Below are 19,741 nucleotides of genomic sequence, written 5' to 3'. Positions count from 1 at the left end.
ATACGGAACAAGTACCCTTTCTGTAATCAGGAAAAAAAAAGACAGTATCAGTCTACTTTTAAGGACTTTTATTGTGCCACAACCTGTTTTATCCTGACAGTAGGGTTTTTTTTAATGTTATCTTTCTGTTCTCCTCTCTCTTACCCCATTCTCAACTTGGACTCCCTCACAGGTTGGTTTAATAACTATCAATCAAGAAACATCATGGATATTTAGGCTGGAGCATAACCCTGGAGGCTGGCTTCAATAGCTGGAGGACCCATATAGCTGAGAGATTTGGCATGTCCTATGGAAGGCACAATATCAAAGCCAAAGATGGAACAGGCTGCAGGATAGGTAGTAAACTCCCTAGAGATGCATTTTCCAGAACCTGGTCTAAGGGAAACCACTGCTAGAGCAGTGGTTCTAGCCAGAAGCGTACCACAAATCCACCTGAACAGCCTGTCTGAGGTATATGGCTCAGGACTTCTTCCTGAGCACCCAAAACTAGTTGGTCCAAGGTGGGGTTTAAGCATGGGAGCCTGGAGAAAGCTTTCCAGTGGATCCTGCCAAACACCCACTTACACCTGCCCCAGTCAAAGACCAGTGATCTAGAAGGTCTTGATAAAGACATATTGTTCAGATTCTCCGGAAAGGGTGGCAGCTTACCACCTGACAGTCCTAAGCAAAACAAAACTAGCTTCTCAAAGGCAGCCAAGTCAAGCGAGGGATGGGGAGGCAGGATGCCAGGGGATTGTTCCTCAAACCTGGTCCACCTGCCTGCAAACCCATGCTCTGCCCCATGGCCCAGGGCTGAGGCCCCTGCTTCTGGCTGTCTCTTAACAGCTGCTCTCAGTTCATCACTCCTCCTGCTCCCAGTTCCTCCAGCCTTGGCTCCACCTGCTCTTTTCTTCCTTGCCTCTCTCATCATCCAAGGCTTTATTAATAACCTGTTCAAAAGGGACAATGCGTTCACCCCAATAAAACGACCCTTCCATATCCACCTCCCCAGCCCACCACCAAAAACAAATACTCCTCCCTCTTGGGAAGTAGCCAAGTCAGCACCAATAGGAGGCAGTTGCAGTGACTATCATAAACAGCTGACATTAATCTGAGCTGCCATTCCAGAAAAGCCTTGGCAAGACTTTGCCAAAGTCCTCAAACCGATTTCATTTTATTTGTCACACATTTGAGAGAAATCCAGCTGCTATCCAGGTGCCCACACAACTCTGCTGTATACTTCTTTCCTACTGGGTAGGGCTGAAACTTTCGAAGTCTCCAGGCCAATGCATTAGCTCGGCAGCCTCTCTCTGCTCTTCACTAAGTGAAATTTTCATTCCCTGTTGTTTAGAGAATGTTAAATGGTTAATAGCCTCCCTTGAGTTTTACTTCCTGCTAAGGGGCCTCCTATGATTTCACCATAACTCAGGCAGGGTAAATTGCCACAATTAACGTCCATAAGCAGGAACCTCTCTCTAAGTGTTCTTCAATTAGCTATTTCTTACGCCTGCTTTTGAAAAATCTTTGGAGGAAGAAAGACTTCTTTTAAAGCAACCTAAGTATATGACAATACAGCAGTCAGTTTATTAACTTGGGAACTAGCACTCACCCTGAGGAGTGCCTGAACTCTCACTAGATGCAAAGTCTCCAGAACCAAGCCTTGGTTAATTCTGACTACCAATCCCTCAGCTCTGGGCTTGGTGCACTTAGTGAAGGCTTGACAAATGGATGAACCTATCACGCCCATGGTTGGCAGGTACTGGGCAAGGGGCCACAGTGTTAAGGAAACAAAACAAACATCCAGGAATTTAAATAGCAGTTCAAGACAGCAATACAGGGGATGTCACAAGACAGGGTGAGATTGACAGATGAACAGTGCAGGCAACATATTCTGAAGGTTCAGGAACACAAGAGGTAGCTTCAGGCTGAGAGGCTGGAAGAAGACCTATGAATTGAGCCAGAGAGAATGAAGAGCATTTTGGGCAGAGGGAACAGCCAGCATAAAGGCTTAGAAGTAACTTCATGCAGCACATATGGGGAATAGTATTCAGTTTACTTTTGAGCATAGGGTTGCAGACTCATTACAAGATGAAAAAATCTATTATTTTTTGAGGAAAGGCACTTTAGTTCTCCCTCTCAGGTAAACTATTTCTCTTATAGGGTTATACCATTTAATCCTAATTGATTTTGAATTTGATGACTTAAATTGAACTTAGATTTTTTCATTCACTTTTTCCTTAAGCTCAGTACCCATTGCTGGTCACAAGCTTTCTAACATTAGGCCACTGTACTTGGCACTGAAATCTCATTTAAAAAACAGATTAGGCCGGGCGCGGTGGCTCAAGCCTGTAATCCCAGCACTTTGGGAGGCCGAGACGGGTGGATCACGAGGTCAGGAGATCGAGACCATCCTGGCTAACATGGTGAAACCCCATCTCTACTAAAAATACAAAAAACTAGCCGGGCGAGGTGGCGGGCGCCTGTAGTCCCAGCTACTCCGGAGGCTGAGCCAGGAGAATGACGTAAACCCGGGAGGTGGAGCTTGCAGTGAGCTGAGATCCGGCCACTGCACTCCAGCCCGGGCTACAGAGCAAGACTCCGTCTCAAAAAAAAAAAAAAAAACAAACAGATTAAAGGACAGTGTACACTTACAGTGCCTGGGACAGTGCAGGGCAAATCACAAGCAGAATCTCCTTAAATGTAGCTACTATTAGTATAAAAGATTATGCCCTGACCAGGCATGGTGGCTCATGCCTGTAATCCCAGCACTTTGGGAGGCCAAGGCAGGCAGATCACTTGAGGTCAGGAGTTTGAGATCAGCCTGGCCAACATGGTGAAACCCTGTCTCTACTAAAAATACAAAATCAGCCGGGCGTGGTGGCATGCGCCTGTAATCCCAGCTACTCGGGAGGCTGAGGCAGAAGAATCCCTTGAATCCAGGAGGTAGAGGTTTCAGCGAGGTAAGATCGCGCCATTCCACTCCAGCCTGGGTAACAGAGAGAGACTTCATCTCAAAAAAAAAAAAAAAAAAGATTATGTCCTTGGCTGGGCATGGTGGCTCATGCCTGTAATCCTAGCACTTTGGGAGGCCAAGGCAGGTGGATCACCTGAGGTCAGGAGTTGGAGACCAGCCTGGCCAACATGGTGAAACCCCATCTCTACTAAAAACACAAAAATCAGCCAGGCATGGTGGCGTGCACCTGTAGTCCCAGCTACTTGGGAGGCTGAGGCAGGAGAATCGCTAGAACTTGGGAGACAGAGGTTGCAGTGAGCTGAGATCATGCACAAGAGTGAAACTCCGTCTCAAAAAAAAAAATTACTTAAAAAAAAGATTATGTCCTTTAATTACATATATATAATGTTCTTTAATTATATATATAATTAATGTTCTTTAATTTTATATAATATAATAATATATAAAGAATTGTATATTATATATAATTTTATACCAATATACAATTATAATTAAGTTATATATAATTATATATACCAATATATAATTATAATTTATATATAATTATATATCAATATATAATTATAATTAAGTTATATATAATTATATATACCAATATACAATTATAATTAAGTTATATTTTATATTTTATATAATTTATAATAATATGTAATATATATTGAAGATAATCTTTGGAGGTATAAATATAATACATATATGCATTTTTTACCTTAGTACATAACATTATAATTCTCTCCAAGTCTGTTCCCTGGCCACAAATTCTGAAAATGCTACGATTAATACTAGAAGCTTCAATTTGGCTTTCGCCGTATTATCAAACAGAATTTTTAAATAGCTGAGTTCCATATTCAATGGCATATTGAGGAATTACTATTAATTTTTAAGTGTGATAATGTCATCATGATTATTTTTTAAAGCCATCTTTTAGAAATATATACTGATGAGATGAGGTTTTAAAATAATTAAATTTGCTTTAAAATAATTCACTGGAGAAGGGGAAAGTGGATGGGTGTAAATGAAATAAGATTGGCCATATATTGATAATTGATGAAACTGTGCTATGAGTATATGAGGGTTTATTATATGATACTTTGTACCTCTGCATGCATTTGAAAGAGCCTATAAAAAAGCTCACAGAACCTTGAAGCTGAAAGAAACATTAGTGATCACTGCATTTTACAGACAAGGAAATTGAGGCTCAGCATGGGAAAGGGACTGACCCGTGGTCACACAGCTAGTCAAAGCTAAGCCAAAATCGACTGTGCTGAGGCCTGGTTCTCCTCAGTTCCCACTGTGATCACCATGATGAACTAAAATCATCTGGCCCTCCCCAGAACTTCTTTGTAGATCATCTTGTTCTCTAATACAAGTTCACAGTCATCCCCGGAAGGATAGTGAGAATTAGCGAAACAGACGCTTTCCTGTTATCTCCTATCAGTTTCAAAAGGTGACCACCACACATTTGGCTGAATAATTTATATAAAACTCCACTATAAATTCTGCAGTAGCTCATGTCTGTAATCCTAGCACTTTGGGAGGCTGAGGCAGGAGGATCACTTGCAGCCAGAAGTTGGAGACCAGCCTGGGCAACATAGCTAGGCACCGTCTCCACAAAAGCAAAAAAAATTTAATTAGCTGGGTGTGGTGACATGCACCTGTAGTCCCAGCTACTCAGGAGGCTGAGGCTGGAGGATCATTTGAGCCCAGGAGTTTGAGGCAGCAGTAAGCTCTAATCATACCACTGCACTCTAGCCTAGGTGACAGAGTGAGATCCTGTCTCAATCAATCAAACAATCAGTCAATGAAACTACACTATAAATGCAATGAGAAGCAGCCTGAGTCCTGAGGAGCAAGCATACTGACACAGAAAGAGTATGCTCTGGAGTCATTTATCATCCATGTGAGATGGTCAAGTGTACTGTAATGTGGCTACAAGAACCTGGGCTTGGCGTCAGCTTGCCTGCATTTACATCTTGTTTTCATGGCACCCTATCTGTGTTACCTTAGGCAAGTTACCTAACGCCCCTGTGCCTGTTTCCTCACCTATAAAAGAACAGTAATAATAATACCTACCTCTTATGGTGTTGTGAGGGTTAAATTGCATAATGTGTGCCATGTGCTTAATGTCTGTTACATAACCTCAAGCAAGTGCCTCGGCTTTCATAAGCCTCAGTTTCCTCTTCTCTAAAGAGAGGGGCAATAATAATTCCTACCTCTCAGGATCATGATGAGGATAAAATGAGGTAATGTATGTAAAGTGCTTGGCACAGAGAAGAATTCCGTAAATGTTTGTTTCCTTCCTTCCACAACTGTCTTTCATGTTGATAAGTTGAATGTCCGTCCTTCGGAGAGGCACAATTTGATTTGAGAGCATTCAGCAGAGCCGAAGTTTCCTGCAATCACTCTGTCTGCCTCCTCCAGCTCAGAGGCCTTCTTGCTCCGAAATGGATCAACAAAGGAGAGAGGATGAGGAGAGTGCAAGGAGGCCGGGCCAGCCTGCATACTGCTCACAGCTTCACAGGGCCCTCTGCTCCAAAGGCTCTGATCCTCTTGAGCTTCGGGCTGGGACTGTGACTGTGAGCTTGGCTGTATTTTCTTTAATAAGGCATCTCACTTTCCCAAAATAGGCAACACGTGGAGACACTGCCCCATGATGCTGACTCACTTTCCCTGGCCTCATTCTCTTTTCCAAAAACCATGAAGGGCATGACTGGCTCCTTCTCCAGCAGTTTGGTGTCTGCTTCCACCCAAAGGGCTTGCTGGGTGTCCATATGCCTCTCTGACACTCTGCTGTCTCCTTCAGGACCTTCCGTTCATTGGCCTGTCCCTTCAAAGACAGGGATCAGACCCTTGATCCTTAGCACTCGATGTTCTTCCTTGACATCTCACTTGCTCAGAATTTCACCCACTGCCTTCCTGCTTGTGGCTCCCATCTCTCTGTCTCCCAAGTTACAGGTAGGCAAAGACAAGCCCTCCTTCACAGCTCTGACCTGGCTCCCCTCCAAGCACCTGCATCTCATCATATCCCAAGCTGACTCACCTCCACCTCCAGTAACTCTGTCTTAGGTGGAGACACCGCCAGCCACCCAGGAGTTACCCTTGACTTCTCACACTGCTCTCACAGCCAAATCACCACTAAACACTATTGATTTAATCTCCTAAATATGGCCTGAGTCTGTTTTCCCCTCCCTAGCCCAAAGCCTCTCTCTCACCCCAACCTTCCAAAGACCTACCAACGCGATAGATCTAGAATGTGCATCCGTCATTCCCTGGCTCGACACACTTCAGTATCTCCCAATGGCCAGACATTCCCAAACACCAAAGTGGCTGCAGGAGGTTCACCCTGCAAACATGTTTAAATGCAGATTTCTCAGCCCTGCCCATGAAGAGTTGGATGTAATTAATCTGACATGGCACCTGAGAATCCAGGTTCCTGACAAGCATCCCAAGGAATTCTGATGCATATCCAGGATCGAGAACCACCGGCCCTTAGGAGAAACCTCACACTCCAAAGACAATCTACAGAATCATCTGACTTGGCTTATACCAACCTCTTCAGCTAATCTTTAGCCAGTCCCTACTTTGTACTTAACCTTCCAGCAACATCAATGAGTTTACAGATCCCTCCTCACTCCACTCTTGCCCTGCCCTCTCTACTTTACTGGCTCTTTCTTCTGTCCTTTCACCTGTCCACCCATGAGTCAGTACAGTGTTGAGAGGAAGGACCCCAGGGTCCGACTGCCTGGATTCCATCCTGGCTCTATTGTTAACTGGCTGTATGACCTTAGGCAAATTCCTAACCTCTCAAAACTTTAGTTTCCTCTTCTGAAAACTTAGGACAAAACCATACTCTTCTTAGAGTTGTTGTAAGAATTAAATGAGATTTTTAATCTGCACTGTTAACCCCTGGCTCTAGGTCAGCACTCAGTCAGCCATTGCTCTTGTTATTAACATGATGTCCCCCTCCTCACTCGCAGCTCCAAGTCTCTATCAGTGATCCAATAGGAAAGTCTTTGACCCTATGCATGCATCCCCAGCATGTTGTTGCCACAGTGATACCCAGGAAATGGCGGCTGGATGGATGGATGGATGAATGAATGAATGAGGTTTATTATACTATACTACCCTATGATGAAAAGTGGATACTTTATTAAAAAGGAAATCCTTCATTTTGTAGATTAAATGCACCCTGACTTTAAAATCATATTAGCTAATAACATTTAGGGTACTAAAGAGCATTGAACCCAAAAATGTTTTCCAGGTCTCAGATGTTGACTTGAGCTGATTTTCATTCATGGAAGCCCCTTTTCAGTCACCATTCAGTGATGTGATTGCTCCACAAATGATCCTGACAATGGGGTATCCCAGATTCGTTACGCTGCACCAGCCAAATGAGCCACTGCCTGCTAACCGTGGGCCATGGCAGTCCATTGCTGTCACTTAACAGACAATTATCATGCTCACCTGCCCAGCACTCCTCCCCTGCTCCGCTCTAACTGCCATCACTAATGGCCACTTCTGCCCTCCTGTGTCCTGCACTGCCTGCAAGACCAGCCTGTTAGGATTCTCCTACACAAAACTTCTACACTCCTCCACCTGGTCTCATCATGGCAGCCTGAGCTTACAGCGAGTATTTCTGCCTCATTGCCTTTGCTCATGCTGTGCCCTGCCTGGAACGTCATTTCCGACCTTTAGTTGTATTATTCTTCATCTGTGCCCAAGTTCAAAATTCCACTTTTTCCATGAAGCCTCCCTTGATCATCTCAGACCACAGTGAACTCTCCCTCTTCCCATACTGATGGTCTTTATCACTCATGTCATTCTTTTATTCATGCAGCTAATATCTAATAAATACCTATGTGCTAGGCACTAGGTACCATGATGACTAAAAAAGAAATAAGCCTGTTTTTCAAGGTGCTTAGAGTCCTATAGAACTGAGCATGTACATGTTGTCATTGTAATTTCTCTCCATGCAGTGCCTGGTGTCCCCACCTGAATAGTGGGCACCTTGAGAATAAAATTCGTGTGTAGGCTGGTCGGCATCCCAGTGATCAGCACAGTGCCTCATTTGATACCAAGTGCTCAGCAAATGCTCATTGATAACACAGTCCTTGATAACACCTGGAGTGATGGGGACTCAAGGAGGGGCAGCCTCTGCAATCTAGTATTGCCACTAACACTCATTTATCCAGAAAGCACTAATCGAACCCCTGCTGCATGCTGGCCACCTGGCTGTCACCCACTAGCCCAGAGCAGAGTCCCCCTCCAGCTCAGCAGCTCTCCTCACCTGGACTGGCTGGCCCTGTTCCACACAGTAACCAAGAGACGCTTCTGATCATCCTCCTCTTGGACAGGACTGCAAAGTCAATCAGACCATTGGAGTGTTAGTAAGGGCCGAGCTCTAGACCATGGCTGACTCATAGAGTCAGTCATAATTCCAAAAATGTGGAAGTAACATCAACAGCTGGTTAAATAAACTATATTACAAATAAAGTAAGAGATGAGTACCTCCATGCATAAAACAGTTTATATTATGTTGTTAAGCATAAAAAGGAGGTTACAACATGCTCTTATAAAACAATCCCATTTTTGGGCCAGGCGTGGTGGCTCACGCCTGTAATTCCAGCACTTTGGGAGGCCGAGGCGGGCAGATCATGGGGTCAGGAGATCAAGACCATCCTGGCTAACACAGTGAAACCCTGTCTCTACTAAAAATACAAAAAAATTAGCCAGGCGTGGTGGCGGGCGCCTGTAGTCCCAGCTACTCCAGAGGCTGAGGCAGGAGAATGGCGGGAACCCAGGAGGCGGAGCTTGCAGTGAGCCGAGATTGCGCCATTGCACTCCAGCCTGGTCCGTCTCAAAAAAAAAAAATCCATTTTTGTAAACAGACACACACAGACATACACACACATGCAAACACACACACCCACACAAATTAAAAGGTCTGAAAAGAAATACAGTAGGGCATATCTGTGAGTAGGAAGGCAATAGGTGTTTTCTATTTTCTTCTTTTTACTCATCTATATTTTCTATTTTCCTATCATAACCAAAATTACTTTATGTAGTAAGAAAAAAACCAAAATATTATTATTAATTTTCACTAATAGGAAAATACAAAATGTCCCTTACCTTCCCATTGGCCCCAGAGTTTAGAGATTGGGGAAAGAAATAATAATAGCTGGTACTCTGTGTTATGTTATACTGTCCCATTTATACCCCACAGCTCTCTGAGGTTGCTACTATTATTAGCCCCATTTTACAAATAAGGAAGCCAAGGCTCAGAGAGGTTAGAAAGTTGAAGTAAAAAGGGGGGCAGGGAGGTAAAACATCCTTCAGCTTGGAAAATTCCTTCAGCTAAAGGAGAAAGCTTGGTCCAAAGCACAGTGGGAAATTGCCTACACTTTTTAGGGGCTGCCAGACCCAGGCTGGGCATTTTAGTTATGAGAGCCAGCCAAGTGATACCTTATCACCGTGGACCTCACGGCTGGGCCCGGTGCCAGGGATGCAAGGACACGAGTGAGTGAGAAAACAAAGACATCCTTTAGAAGGCACTGTTTTGTTGTGGGGTTTTTTTGTTGTTTTTTTTTTTAATAGACCTAGTTCTAGATTTGGCAAACAGAGCTGTTTCCAGATAAACACTCCTTCCCTCTCCTCTCTAGGGCCCAGCTGCACCAGACTCTTACAAGAAGAAGTGCTCGTGGAAAGCTGGGTCTCTGCAGTCTGGAACAGTCTGCGTCTTCTGATGGTGTAGTCTGTTATCTTCAGGGATCAAAGAAATCTTGAATTGGAAAAAAGGAAGCATGATTAGCGGATCTCATGGCCCACCTAAGCTCAGCAGCTGACTCTGCACATCTCCAAGTTGGAACAAGGAGCCCAGAGCAAGAGGCATTGGAAGCAGATGCCAGGACAGGGCCTCATGGTGGGTGGTACCAAAAAGGCAGCCACGGCTCAGCCAGAGCTGTGGTACAATTTTATCATCTCTGCTCCTCCCCCAAGCAGAATGGTTTCCCCAGAAGTGAAAGGCCTCCTCTCTTATAAGTTCCCAGCAGCTGCTGAATGTTCCCTTCACAAAGGTTCCAGGTCAGCCTCCTGCCAAGGCCCCAAATCCATGCTCTCACCCCAGGGCTGTTCTAGCCCTGCTCCTGATCAAGTCCTTGCCAGCAGGGGCCTCTGATCAGCCTGAAGCCTTCAGGAAGAACGCTGAGTGCCAGCACCTGGCACCCCAGCTGCCACACTTTAGGAAGTTCCTGGCCTTTGGCTCTCAGTGAAAGTAGAGCCCCACTCCTGCAAGGACCCTGTCTTTACAGCAAAAGCCAAGCCAGAAGGATCTTCCAGCTCTCAGAGACACTCCCTCCACTCTACTGCCCAAATCTGGCCATCCTGCCCCTAGTTTGGGGGGAAAGTGGGTGAAAACGGTGCTTTTCACAAGAAGGCTTGGGATCGCCTGTGGATTTCAGCCATCCATATACTCACTGTGCCCACCTATGTGGATGACCAAGATCTCCCTTAAGATTTTGGCTATTGCAGGAAGTGCCAGGGACCCAGCCAAGCTAAGGGAATGGGTCTGTTCCAGCACTGGGCCCAATAAATGTCTATTGACAAGATGAGTGAGATGGCAACTGCCTCCTCAAAGGTCACCAGCCCCACAGGTGTGCTGGGACCTTGGGACTGAGCCCAGTAACATGACCCCTCAATATCCAGCTCCCCACCTCTGGCCCCACCACATACCTTTACATACGGATCACAGGCTCCAGGCTGTTTGCTGATCAGGCCTTTACCTTCTATAACTAAAAGAGAATTCAGACATTGGGGTGGATGAATGGAAACATACACACACACAGCGAGAAAGAGAGACACACATAGGAATATCCACCCACACAAATAAAGAGACCTGAAAAGAAAAGCATATCTCTGAGTAGCAGGGCTATGACCCCTACTACCAGGCCCTTAACCTGCATAACCACCAATGGCTATTAACCTGCTCCAGTCTAGGCCATTCCCACCATCTCCCACGCTCTGGCAGCACCCTCACCAATGCTGCCAATTCAACTCACCAAATGAATGGAGTATATTCAATTCCCTGAATCTTACAGCTGGAAGAGAACTACAGTTTATAAAATCCAACCCCTCATGTAATGGGGAAAATGAGGCTTCGGTGGGCACAAAGATAGTAAGAAACTTGCCCACAATCACAGAACAATGGGAATGACCGTTGGATTTGGAACCCATGTCTCTTGACTCCCAGCCCAGTGCTCTACCACACAAGACTGCCTTCTAGGAATGAAGGGGCCGCTGACCGTGTGCCATGAGCCATGCTGTGGCACTCACGGTGTGCCATGAGCCTTGCCGTGGCTGGCAGACAGCACAGCACAGGCGTCACAAGCTGGGGCCTCAGGGGATGATGGACCCAGGCATGAATCTAGCTGCACTGCTTACTCACCATATAAGCTAGAGTGAGTTGCTTTGCCTGGGACAGAATTTGCCATTTTAATGGATTAGTGATATTAACATGCACTTCACATGGTAGTTGTGCCAATTAAATGAGGTAATGTGTCTGAAGCGCTCAGAGGAGTGCCTGGTAAATAAGTAATTGCTCAAAACATGTTTTCTAAAGAAAAATAATAATAAATAAAGGCAAGGGGAGAGGTAATAAATAAAGGCAAGGGGAGAGGTGTGGGGTGGGTGCAAGTGTGGTCCCAACACTAAGCAGCACCATTTGCCTGAGGTCTATAGAAAGCAGACAATAGACCTGATAGAACCTGAGCCTCTGTTCTATCTCCTTTTACATCTGTTTTTTTGTTTGTTTTTGTTTTCTTTTCTTTTTGTTTTTGTTTTTGTTTTGAGATGGAGTTTCCCTCTTGTTGCCCAGGCTGGAGTGCGATGGCACCATCTTAGCTCACTGCAACCTCCACCTCCCGGGTTCAAATGATTCTCCTGCCTCAGCCTGCCGAGTAGCAGGGATTACAGGCATGTGCCACCACTCCTGGCTAATTTTGTATTTTTAGTAGACACAGGGTTTCTCCATGTTAGTCAGGTTGGTCTCAAACTCCTGACCTCAGGTGATCCACCCGCCTCACCCTCCCAAAGTGCTGGGATTGCAGGCGTGAGCCACTGCACCCAGCCTTATGTCTGGTTTTCATTGAGCCCTAGGGTTCAGCTCAGACAGTGCTCCCAGTAGTCTGAGGTGCAAGGTCTGGGAAGCCAAAGGAAGGAGTGGGGACTGGCGGGAAGGGATGAAGGGCCTGAGACTGGGGTGAAGCCAAAGCAAACTGTGCAGGACAAATGGAGTGGTGGAGTCCAAGATGCATTTTGCAAAAACTGTTTGCACAGCCGGAGTCAGGCCCTGGCAGGCACAGAACACCCCTCTACTGCTCCTTGGGAACTTCACTTTGAGCCCCCCATGGCCAGGACCAGAGGACCCAAGTGCCTACTAGTCTACTCTGCCCAGTATCCTAGTTACTGTTCCTGTGTGCATCCCTTCCCTCAAGGGCGTGGTTCTTGAGGGCAGGACCCAGGCCTGGTGACCTCCTGGGTCTCTCTGGCCAGCAGTGGCAATGAACCGGACCCAGTCCCTGCCCTCATTGCATTCTCAGTCTGACGGAGAGACCAGACACAGGTGGCACAGTGTAGTCAGGGCTGTGACAAAGACACAAAGGAGAAAGCAATAAACCCAGCCCAGACAGGTGGGTCGGGGGGAAGATTCCTGGAGGGGGAAATAATAAGGCAAAATGAGCCTTCCTTCCTGAGTCTTAATGATGATGAAGGCAGGCATATTTCTTGCAAAATCAGAGCAGAGAGAAAGTTATTTTTCAAAAGAGGTTAAAAAAAAAAAAAAAAAAAGATAGGTTATTCCAGGCACAGCGAACAGCGGGTGCAAAGGCACAGAGGCAGGAGCAAGCAAGATGAATTCAAGGGAATGCATGTAACTGGATAGAGCTGGCGTGGAGGGTACCTTCAGCAGCAAGAGCCACGGAGGCTGGAGAGATAGGGCCTTCTGCGCTAAACAGAAGCGTCCTGGCAGTGGGGGCCATGAGAGCAACTCATGTAACTATTTATGTGCTGGATGGAAGGATGGACACATGGACAGACAAACAGGTGGAGTATGAACTCTTCCTGTGCTGTGCTCCAGCCATGCTAGACAGCTCTTCAAATGCATCCTGCTCTCTCTGACCCCCAGGCCTTTGCACTTGCTAGCCCTGTGCATGAAGTGCTAGCCACACCCTCCCTGCTCCTCTCTGCCTGGCTCACGCCCATTCCTCCTTCAGGATACTGTGTAGTTATCACCCCCTCCACCAAGTCTTCCCTGACATCCCATCAACACCACCTGGACAGGGGTGGGTGCTTCTCCTTGGTGTTCCCAGCCCCTAGCACAGAGCTAATGCTCAGTTGCTATTTTTGGAATGTATGGTTTTCTTTGTTTTTATTTTTTTTTGAGAGGGAGTCTCGTACTGTCACCCAGGCTGGAGTGCAGTGGCATGACCTCGGTTCACTGCATCCTCCGCCTCCCAGGTTCTAGTAATTATCCTGCCTCAGCCTCCCAAGTAGCTGGGATTACAGGCATCTGCCACCACGCCCAGCTAATTTTTTTGTATTTTTAGTAGAGATGGGGTTTTACTATGTTGGCCACTACGTAGGCCTGGGCACAAACCCCTGACCTCGTGATCCACCCGCCTCGGCCTCCCAAAGTGCTGGTTTACAGACGTGAGCCACCGAGCCCAGCCAGTTTTCTATTTTATGTAACAAAAACTTATACAGGATTGACTACAAGTTCAGCACTGTTCTAAGCACTTTACTAATAGTAACTCATTAATCTTTGTAGCAACCTGTAAGATACATACTATTACCACCACTACTTGACAGATGAGAAAACTGAGCTTGTTCAAGGCCACTCAGCAAGTAATCAGAGCCAGGGTTCAAATTATAGTGGTCTGGCTCCAAAGACTGTGATCTTAGCCATTATACTATGCTGCATGTCAACCAATGAATAAACGAATGAATGAGAAAAATAGAGAAAAGAAGAAAAGATGGAATTAAAGAAGGGAGGGAAGATAGGAAAACTCTTCTGTGACCCTGCTCCACTGGGGCCAAGAAGGAAATTGAGATACCCAGGGGCAACTGTAGCCTGTCAGTGAGAAAGGTCTACCATGTGGACTCCAGACATATCCAAGGCAGGACCAGGGCTGCTCTGTAGAAAGAGCCCCAGGTGAATACTGGCTTTTATCAATAGACACATGGCAGGACACTATACAAGGATGAGAAAAGAAGCCTTGGCTCATGGTGCCACCACCCCCTGACCCCAGCCCCAGGCAGGAAGCTGAGTGGCCCGCCCCTTCCTTGGTGAGCCTGCACAAAGCCGTACTCACTGTGAAGCAGCAGAACCCGGTCCTGGGCATCAATGGACAGCCTCAGCTGACCTAAGGAAATAGCAACAGAAACAACCTTGCCTCAGCTCCCTGGTGGGTATGGTGGAAAAAACTGGAGGAAAGGTGACAGGAATGCTGTTTTGTTCGTGTGAAGCCATTCAAAGACTCACACAGTCTCTGGCTGGAGGGGACCTCAGAGTTCAGCCCCCCCCACCACATCAGGTGTCCCTTTCGAATGCCTCCAGCAGTGGTTGTCTAGCCTTGCTTGTGCCCCTCTGGTGATGGGAAGCTCACTACTGTACGGGCAGCCAGGTGGATGCTGGGAGCTCTCACTGCTGGGCCATTGTCAAATGTTGGTAAAGGTGTAGGAAAACAAGTACTCTCATTCTCTGTTGGAGGGAGTGTAAATGGAGGGTAATTTCTGCCAAGATCTACTGAAATTTAAATATGCATATTCTTCCACCTAAAAGTCTTCATTCCAAGTCACTATTGTAGGCAAACACAAACATGTGCACACAAAGGATGGCACTACAGCATTGTTTAAGGAAAAACTGGAAATACCTGAAATGTTCATCAATATAGAAATAGTGAAGTAAACCATCTATAGCTGTACATGGAATAGTATGAGCTGTTATAAAGAATGGAGGAGCTCCATATGACCTGGCAGGAGAATATTATTGAGAAAAGTTTTAGGTTTTTTCGTTTTGTTTTTGAGACAGGGTCTGGTTCTATCATCCAGGCTGGAGTGCAGTCATGTAGTCATAGCTCACTACAGCTTCGACCTCCTGGGCTCAAGCAATCCTCCTGCCTCAACCTCCCAAGCAGCTGAGACTACAGGCATGCACCACAGTGCCCAGCTATTTTTTAACTAATTTTTATAGAGAAGGGCTCTTGCTGTGTTGTCCAGCTTGGTCTCAAACTCCTGGGCTCAAGCGATCCTCTGACCTCAGCCTTCCAAAGTTCTGGGATTACAGGCACGAGCCACCACACCCCACAAAGACGAGTTTTTAAAGGAACACGCACATTTCAGAACAATACATAGGGTATGTATCTGGCAGGGGAGGGGGGTTTCTGAAAGGATGCCAAATTAAAAACAGTGATCCCTTCTAGAGAACAGACTAGGAATTGGAGGAGGGTAGTCAAGAGGAATTTCAGTCTATCCCCATTGTTGTTTTAATAATTGGAATAAATCAATGAACTATAGCATTTCTATAATTAAAAAGAAAGGAAAGAGAAAACAAAGGAAGAAGGAAAGAGGCAGGAGAAAGGAGGGGAGGAGGAGAGAGAGCAGGGAGGAAGGGAGGAGAGCAGGAAGGGAGGGGACATGTAAATAAAACAGAAGGACGGGGCTGGAAGGCAGGGCAAGAATGAGTGGCCAGGTGAAGCTTATCCCCTGGCTTTTCCATTTTTGTTTAAAGTTTTTAAAAAAAGAAAAAACAGGACAAAACTTCAGGTCATCCTCACAGACACCCAATGGCCTCCAGCCAAGACAGAGAAGAGAGAGAGGGCCACACTCCTCTTCCTCAGTGAGAGACATCGAAAATGTTTCTCTCAGTCCAGTAGACTTTCCCTGGGACCTCAAAAAGTTGCTGAACTCAGTCCACCCCATGGACAGGCACTGGAGACATCAGAGAGCAGGGCAGGGCACATCTACCAGAAAGCCCAGGCATGGCTCCATCTATGACGAACCTGGCTAGCAGTGCCCTCCCCCTTTCCAGTCACCTGTAGCGATGGGCAGCTTGCTTCCTGTGGTGGGAGCCCTTTCCCCTTTGAAAGAGCTCTGATTATTCAATGCTGCATCTTATATGAAGCCGACAGTGGTTGCTCAGTAACTTTCATTGCCCGGATCTAGTTCTGCATTCTCTGGGCTCTTTCCTCTAGACCTGAACTCCAAAGTCCTTCCACAATCCCTCGCAGCACAGTGAGACATCCCCTCATCATCCCATCTGGCACCTCTGGACACGCCTCATGAAACTAGGCTGGCGGCTGGGGCTGTGCTTTGTTGCTGGTTAGAGGACAGGTTTGGAGAACCCTTCGTGTTTCCTAACTCTGAATAAGTCCACCAATCACTGTGACCCAGACATCACTTGACCCTCATACTTCTGATGTTTAAGCTTCAGTCTCAAGTAATTCAGGCTCCCGCAAACCCTGGTCCAGCCCTTCATCCATCAGAAATATCTGCTGTTCTCCTGTCCAGGACCCAGATCTCAGAAGCCCAGGAATCCTCTTTCAGTTCCAGCCCTAACTGCCCTCTTCTTTCAGGACCACAGTGGCCATGGATGTGAGGTGGAGCTAATAATAGGGGTTATGGCACTCTCCAAGCTGTGATCAGATAACGCTGGTGGGTGAGGAGGACTCCTTGGATGAAAGGCGCCGGGAGAACTGACGGTATCATTATCTCGAAGTTTGAGCAATTACTTCACTGTGGCTCCCTAGAGTTAAGAAACCTATGAAAACTGTGCCCGATCTAGTGTGGGGTGGGAGAGAGGGAGGTTTGGAAACAGACAAATGAAGCCAGTAGTCATGGGTTGAATTTCACCAACTCAAAGACACCTATGTTTAATATGAAACATTTGTTCTGAAACTACTACCTGTGCAAAGCCAGCTCCCAAAGCCACAAGAGCCCTGTGCTCCACAACACCTATCACCTAACAAACAGTGGCCCTTTGCCCAGAAGTCAGGGTCAAGACATCTCCAGACACAAATGGTCACTAATTCCATTTAGCAAATATTTGCTGGGCATCTGCATGAGGCAGGGTAGGTACCTGCCCTCACAGGGCTCACAGCCCAGTGGCTAGGACAGGGACTTGGGCAAGGCCAAGCAGGAAGCTGGAGCTGACGAAGGGCTAGGGACAAAGGCTGACTCGGGATTGAGACGAGTCTGCACCGTACTGCACAGCTCCCATTCCAGGTCCTGCCAGCCAGGGGCTTCTCAGGAAGGCCAGGGTGCCCTGTACCCTGTTACAGCAGAGAAACCAAACCCAGCAGACCAGACTCCAGGCTCCCCAGGCCAGGACACACCAGCCCCAGTTCACAAGATCCCTCCCTCGGCCATGCCTGTCCCCTCCTTCCCCTCATCAGGCTACTCCACCAAATGTCTGACACACAGGTCCCTGAAGTCATCTTGTCCAGTCTCCTCATTTTGTAGCCAGAACAGTCATGCCTGAAATGGAAGGTGATTTGCTCTGGGCCCAGAGAATCCAGGGCTGGAGACTAGAACTCCACCCTGACTCCAGCACTCTTTCCTGTGCACAGTCTTCTGGAACACCCACAGCCCTCTAGCATGCACCTTCTCTACTGTGCCCGCTGTATTTGCCAACACAACCTTCAGGTCCAGGGGCAGAGAGAGCCATCAGGGACAGTACCAGGTGCCACAGCTTTTCTCAAGAAACCAAGAGGTTAGCTGGGCATAGTAGCACATCCTATAGTCCCAGCTGCTTGGGAGGCTGAGGTGGGAGGACCACTTGAATCCAGGAGGTTGAACCTGCAGTGAACCATGGTCACATCACTGCACTCCAGCCTGGACCTTGGGGAACAGCGTGAGACCTGTCTCAAAGAAAAGAAAAGAAAATGAAAAAAAGAGAGGGCAGCCTCCTAGAAATGTCTCCAATCTAGAGAAAGAAACCTCCAGGTGAAGGGGAAGTTGGGCTTAATCCCTGGAGTCTTCAGCTCACCTAGGCACCAGCTAATTTGGCATCCTTTCAGAACCGCCCCCCACCCCGCCACTCGCCTCCCTCCACAGATACATACCCTATGTATTGTTCTGAAATTTGCTTGTTCCCTTAAAAATTTGTCTTTGTGGGGTGTGGTGGCTTGTGCCTGTAATCCCAGCACTTTGGGAGGCTGAGGTGGGAGGATCGCTTGAGCCCAGGAGTTTGAGACCAAGCTGGACAACACAGCAAGAGCCCTTCTCTACAAAAAATTAATTTAAAAAATAGCTGGGCACTGTGGTGCATGCCTGTAGTCTCAGCTGCTTGGGAGGTTGAGGCAGGAGGATTGCTTGAGTCCTGGAGGTTGAAGCTGTAGTGAGCTATGATTGCACAACTGCATTCCAGCCTGGATGACAGAACCAGACCCTGTCTCAAAAAACCAAAACCTAAAACTTTTCTCAATAATATTCCCGCCCCTACACCTCTGGTTTTTTCAACACTCCCAGTTCCTCCCTAGACTCGGGGAGTGTTCGGGCTAAACGGCTTGAAGTCATCCTCATCAAGGTTGGGCAGGGCCCTTGGACAGGGCATGTTCCCTGTTCCAATGAGACCGCAGTTGGGCACCAACACTATGTGCAAAAGGTGGTGATGGATGCCCAGAGAGGCTGTAAGCATGTACCAGGGCCCAGAGCCAAAGGGAAAATAGACAGGGCCCCATATGGCAGGAAAAATACTGGACGGGAGTCAGCTTCAGAAAGCCTGGAAAAGGCAACAAACCCATATTCTGCTGGGCACAGGACTTGAAGAGCTCAGACTTACTGGGCACCATGGAAATGGATGTGGACACCAGCTAAAGAAATTCAATCTGGCAGATAACACTCAATAGAGGACCATAGGAAGATGAACTCTAACCCGCAGGCCACCATTAGAAAGAGACATACTCAGACAGTAAAGGAAGTAGATGGGGACTGCCCACCTTTGCTAGACTCAGGGATCAGCTGGAATGTGTCCCAGGGGGAGCCCATGCCACCCTGAGATGTGCAGAGAATATATCTATGATGGACTTGCCTGGTTAGCATGAAGCAGCAGGCATCCTAAAATCCAATTCACCCCAGAAGCTGCTGCCCATTTAAGAACTGTCACATGTTAAAAGCTACAGGAAGGGTGATAATATCCAGATGAACATACAAAGGCAGCTGGTTCTACATGGAGCCTAGCCAGCCACTAACATCCACAGATTTCCCCTCCATTTATGAGGACACGTCTGTACTCAAGTCTTGCTCACAGGAGAGAGGGAGCCCAGCCAGATGCCAGGCACGCCCTCTCTCTGTGGTCTTCAGCTGCCTCATCCGCACCCCAGCCCTGATCCAGGCTCAGAAAGGGTTAAGCATGTGTTTACCAATTTCACTGCCTGCTTGATCTAAGGGAGAAATGGTAGGCTATAGTGGCACTGGGAAACAGGCAGCCACACAGCTCTACGGACATAACCCAGGAGAATCTCCCATGGCTACTGTGTTAAAAGAGGGAGAACCTTGAGTTCCATTCAAAAAAGTGGCCCTGGTTTGTGAAGGTGAGGACATAGGACTCACAGTGCCGGGATAAAAATTTTGATGGGTCAGTTCAATCCCCTGGACTCTCTGCTTCCTGTGAAAGCTGATACTAATGTGGTTTCCCGAGCTCTTTTTCCTTCCAGAAAGAGATTGCTCTGGCCAGCATAAGTCAGAAATTCTATTTTTCAGCATAAACTAATAAATTAGCATTCAGGTCTCTTGATA

At 46.9% G+C, this 19,741-nt stretch overlaps 1 protein-coding gene across 4 annotated transcripts in view; it reads right to left on the bottom strand.

Moving 5' to 3' along the window:
• Positions 1–19,741, bottom strand: part of RGS3 (regulator of G protein signaling 3) — a 134,676-nt gene that overhangs the window by 100,944 nt on the left and 13,991 nt on the right. For all 4 annotated transcript variants that reach the window (XM_021927235.2, XM_021927237.2, XM_009188226.4 and 1 more), the window contains 4 exons: positions 14,317–14,367; positions 10,682–10,740; positions 9,637–9,731; positions 8,241–8,309 (listed from right to left, as the gene is read on the bottom strand). Coding sequence is in view for 2 of the 4 variants with exons in the window: in XM_009188226.4 (XP_009186490.1) it covers positions 8,241–8,309; positions 9,637–9,731; positions 10,682–10,740; positions 14,317–14,367 (274 nt within the window). In the remaining 2 variants the exon portion in view is untranslated. The remainder of the gene's footprint in view (positions 1–8,240; positions 8,310–9,636; positions 9,732–10,681; positions 10,741–14,316; positions 14,368–19,741) is intronic.

This window comes from Papio anubis, chromosome 13 (assembly GCF_008728515.1).
Source record: "Papio anubis isolate 15944 chromosome 13, Panubis1.0, whole genome shotgun sequence".
NCBI classification, from domain to species: Eukaryota; Metazoa; Chordata; class Mammalia; order Primates; family Cercopithecidae; genus Papio; species Papio anubis.
Note: the sequence above shows the minus strand (reverse complement) of the source record. Positions and strands in the feature narration are given on the sequence as shown.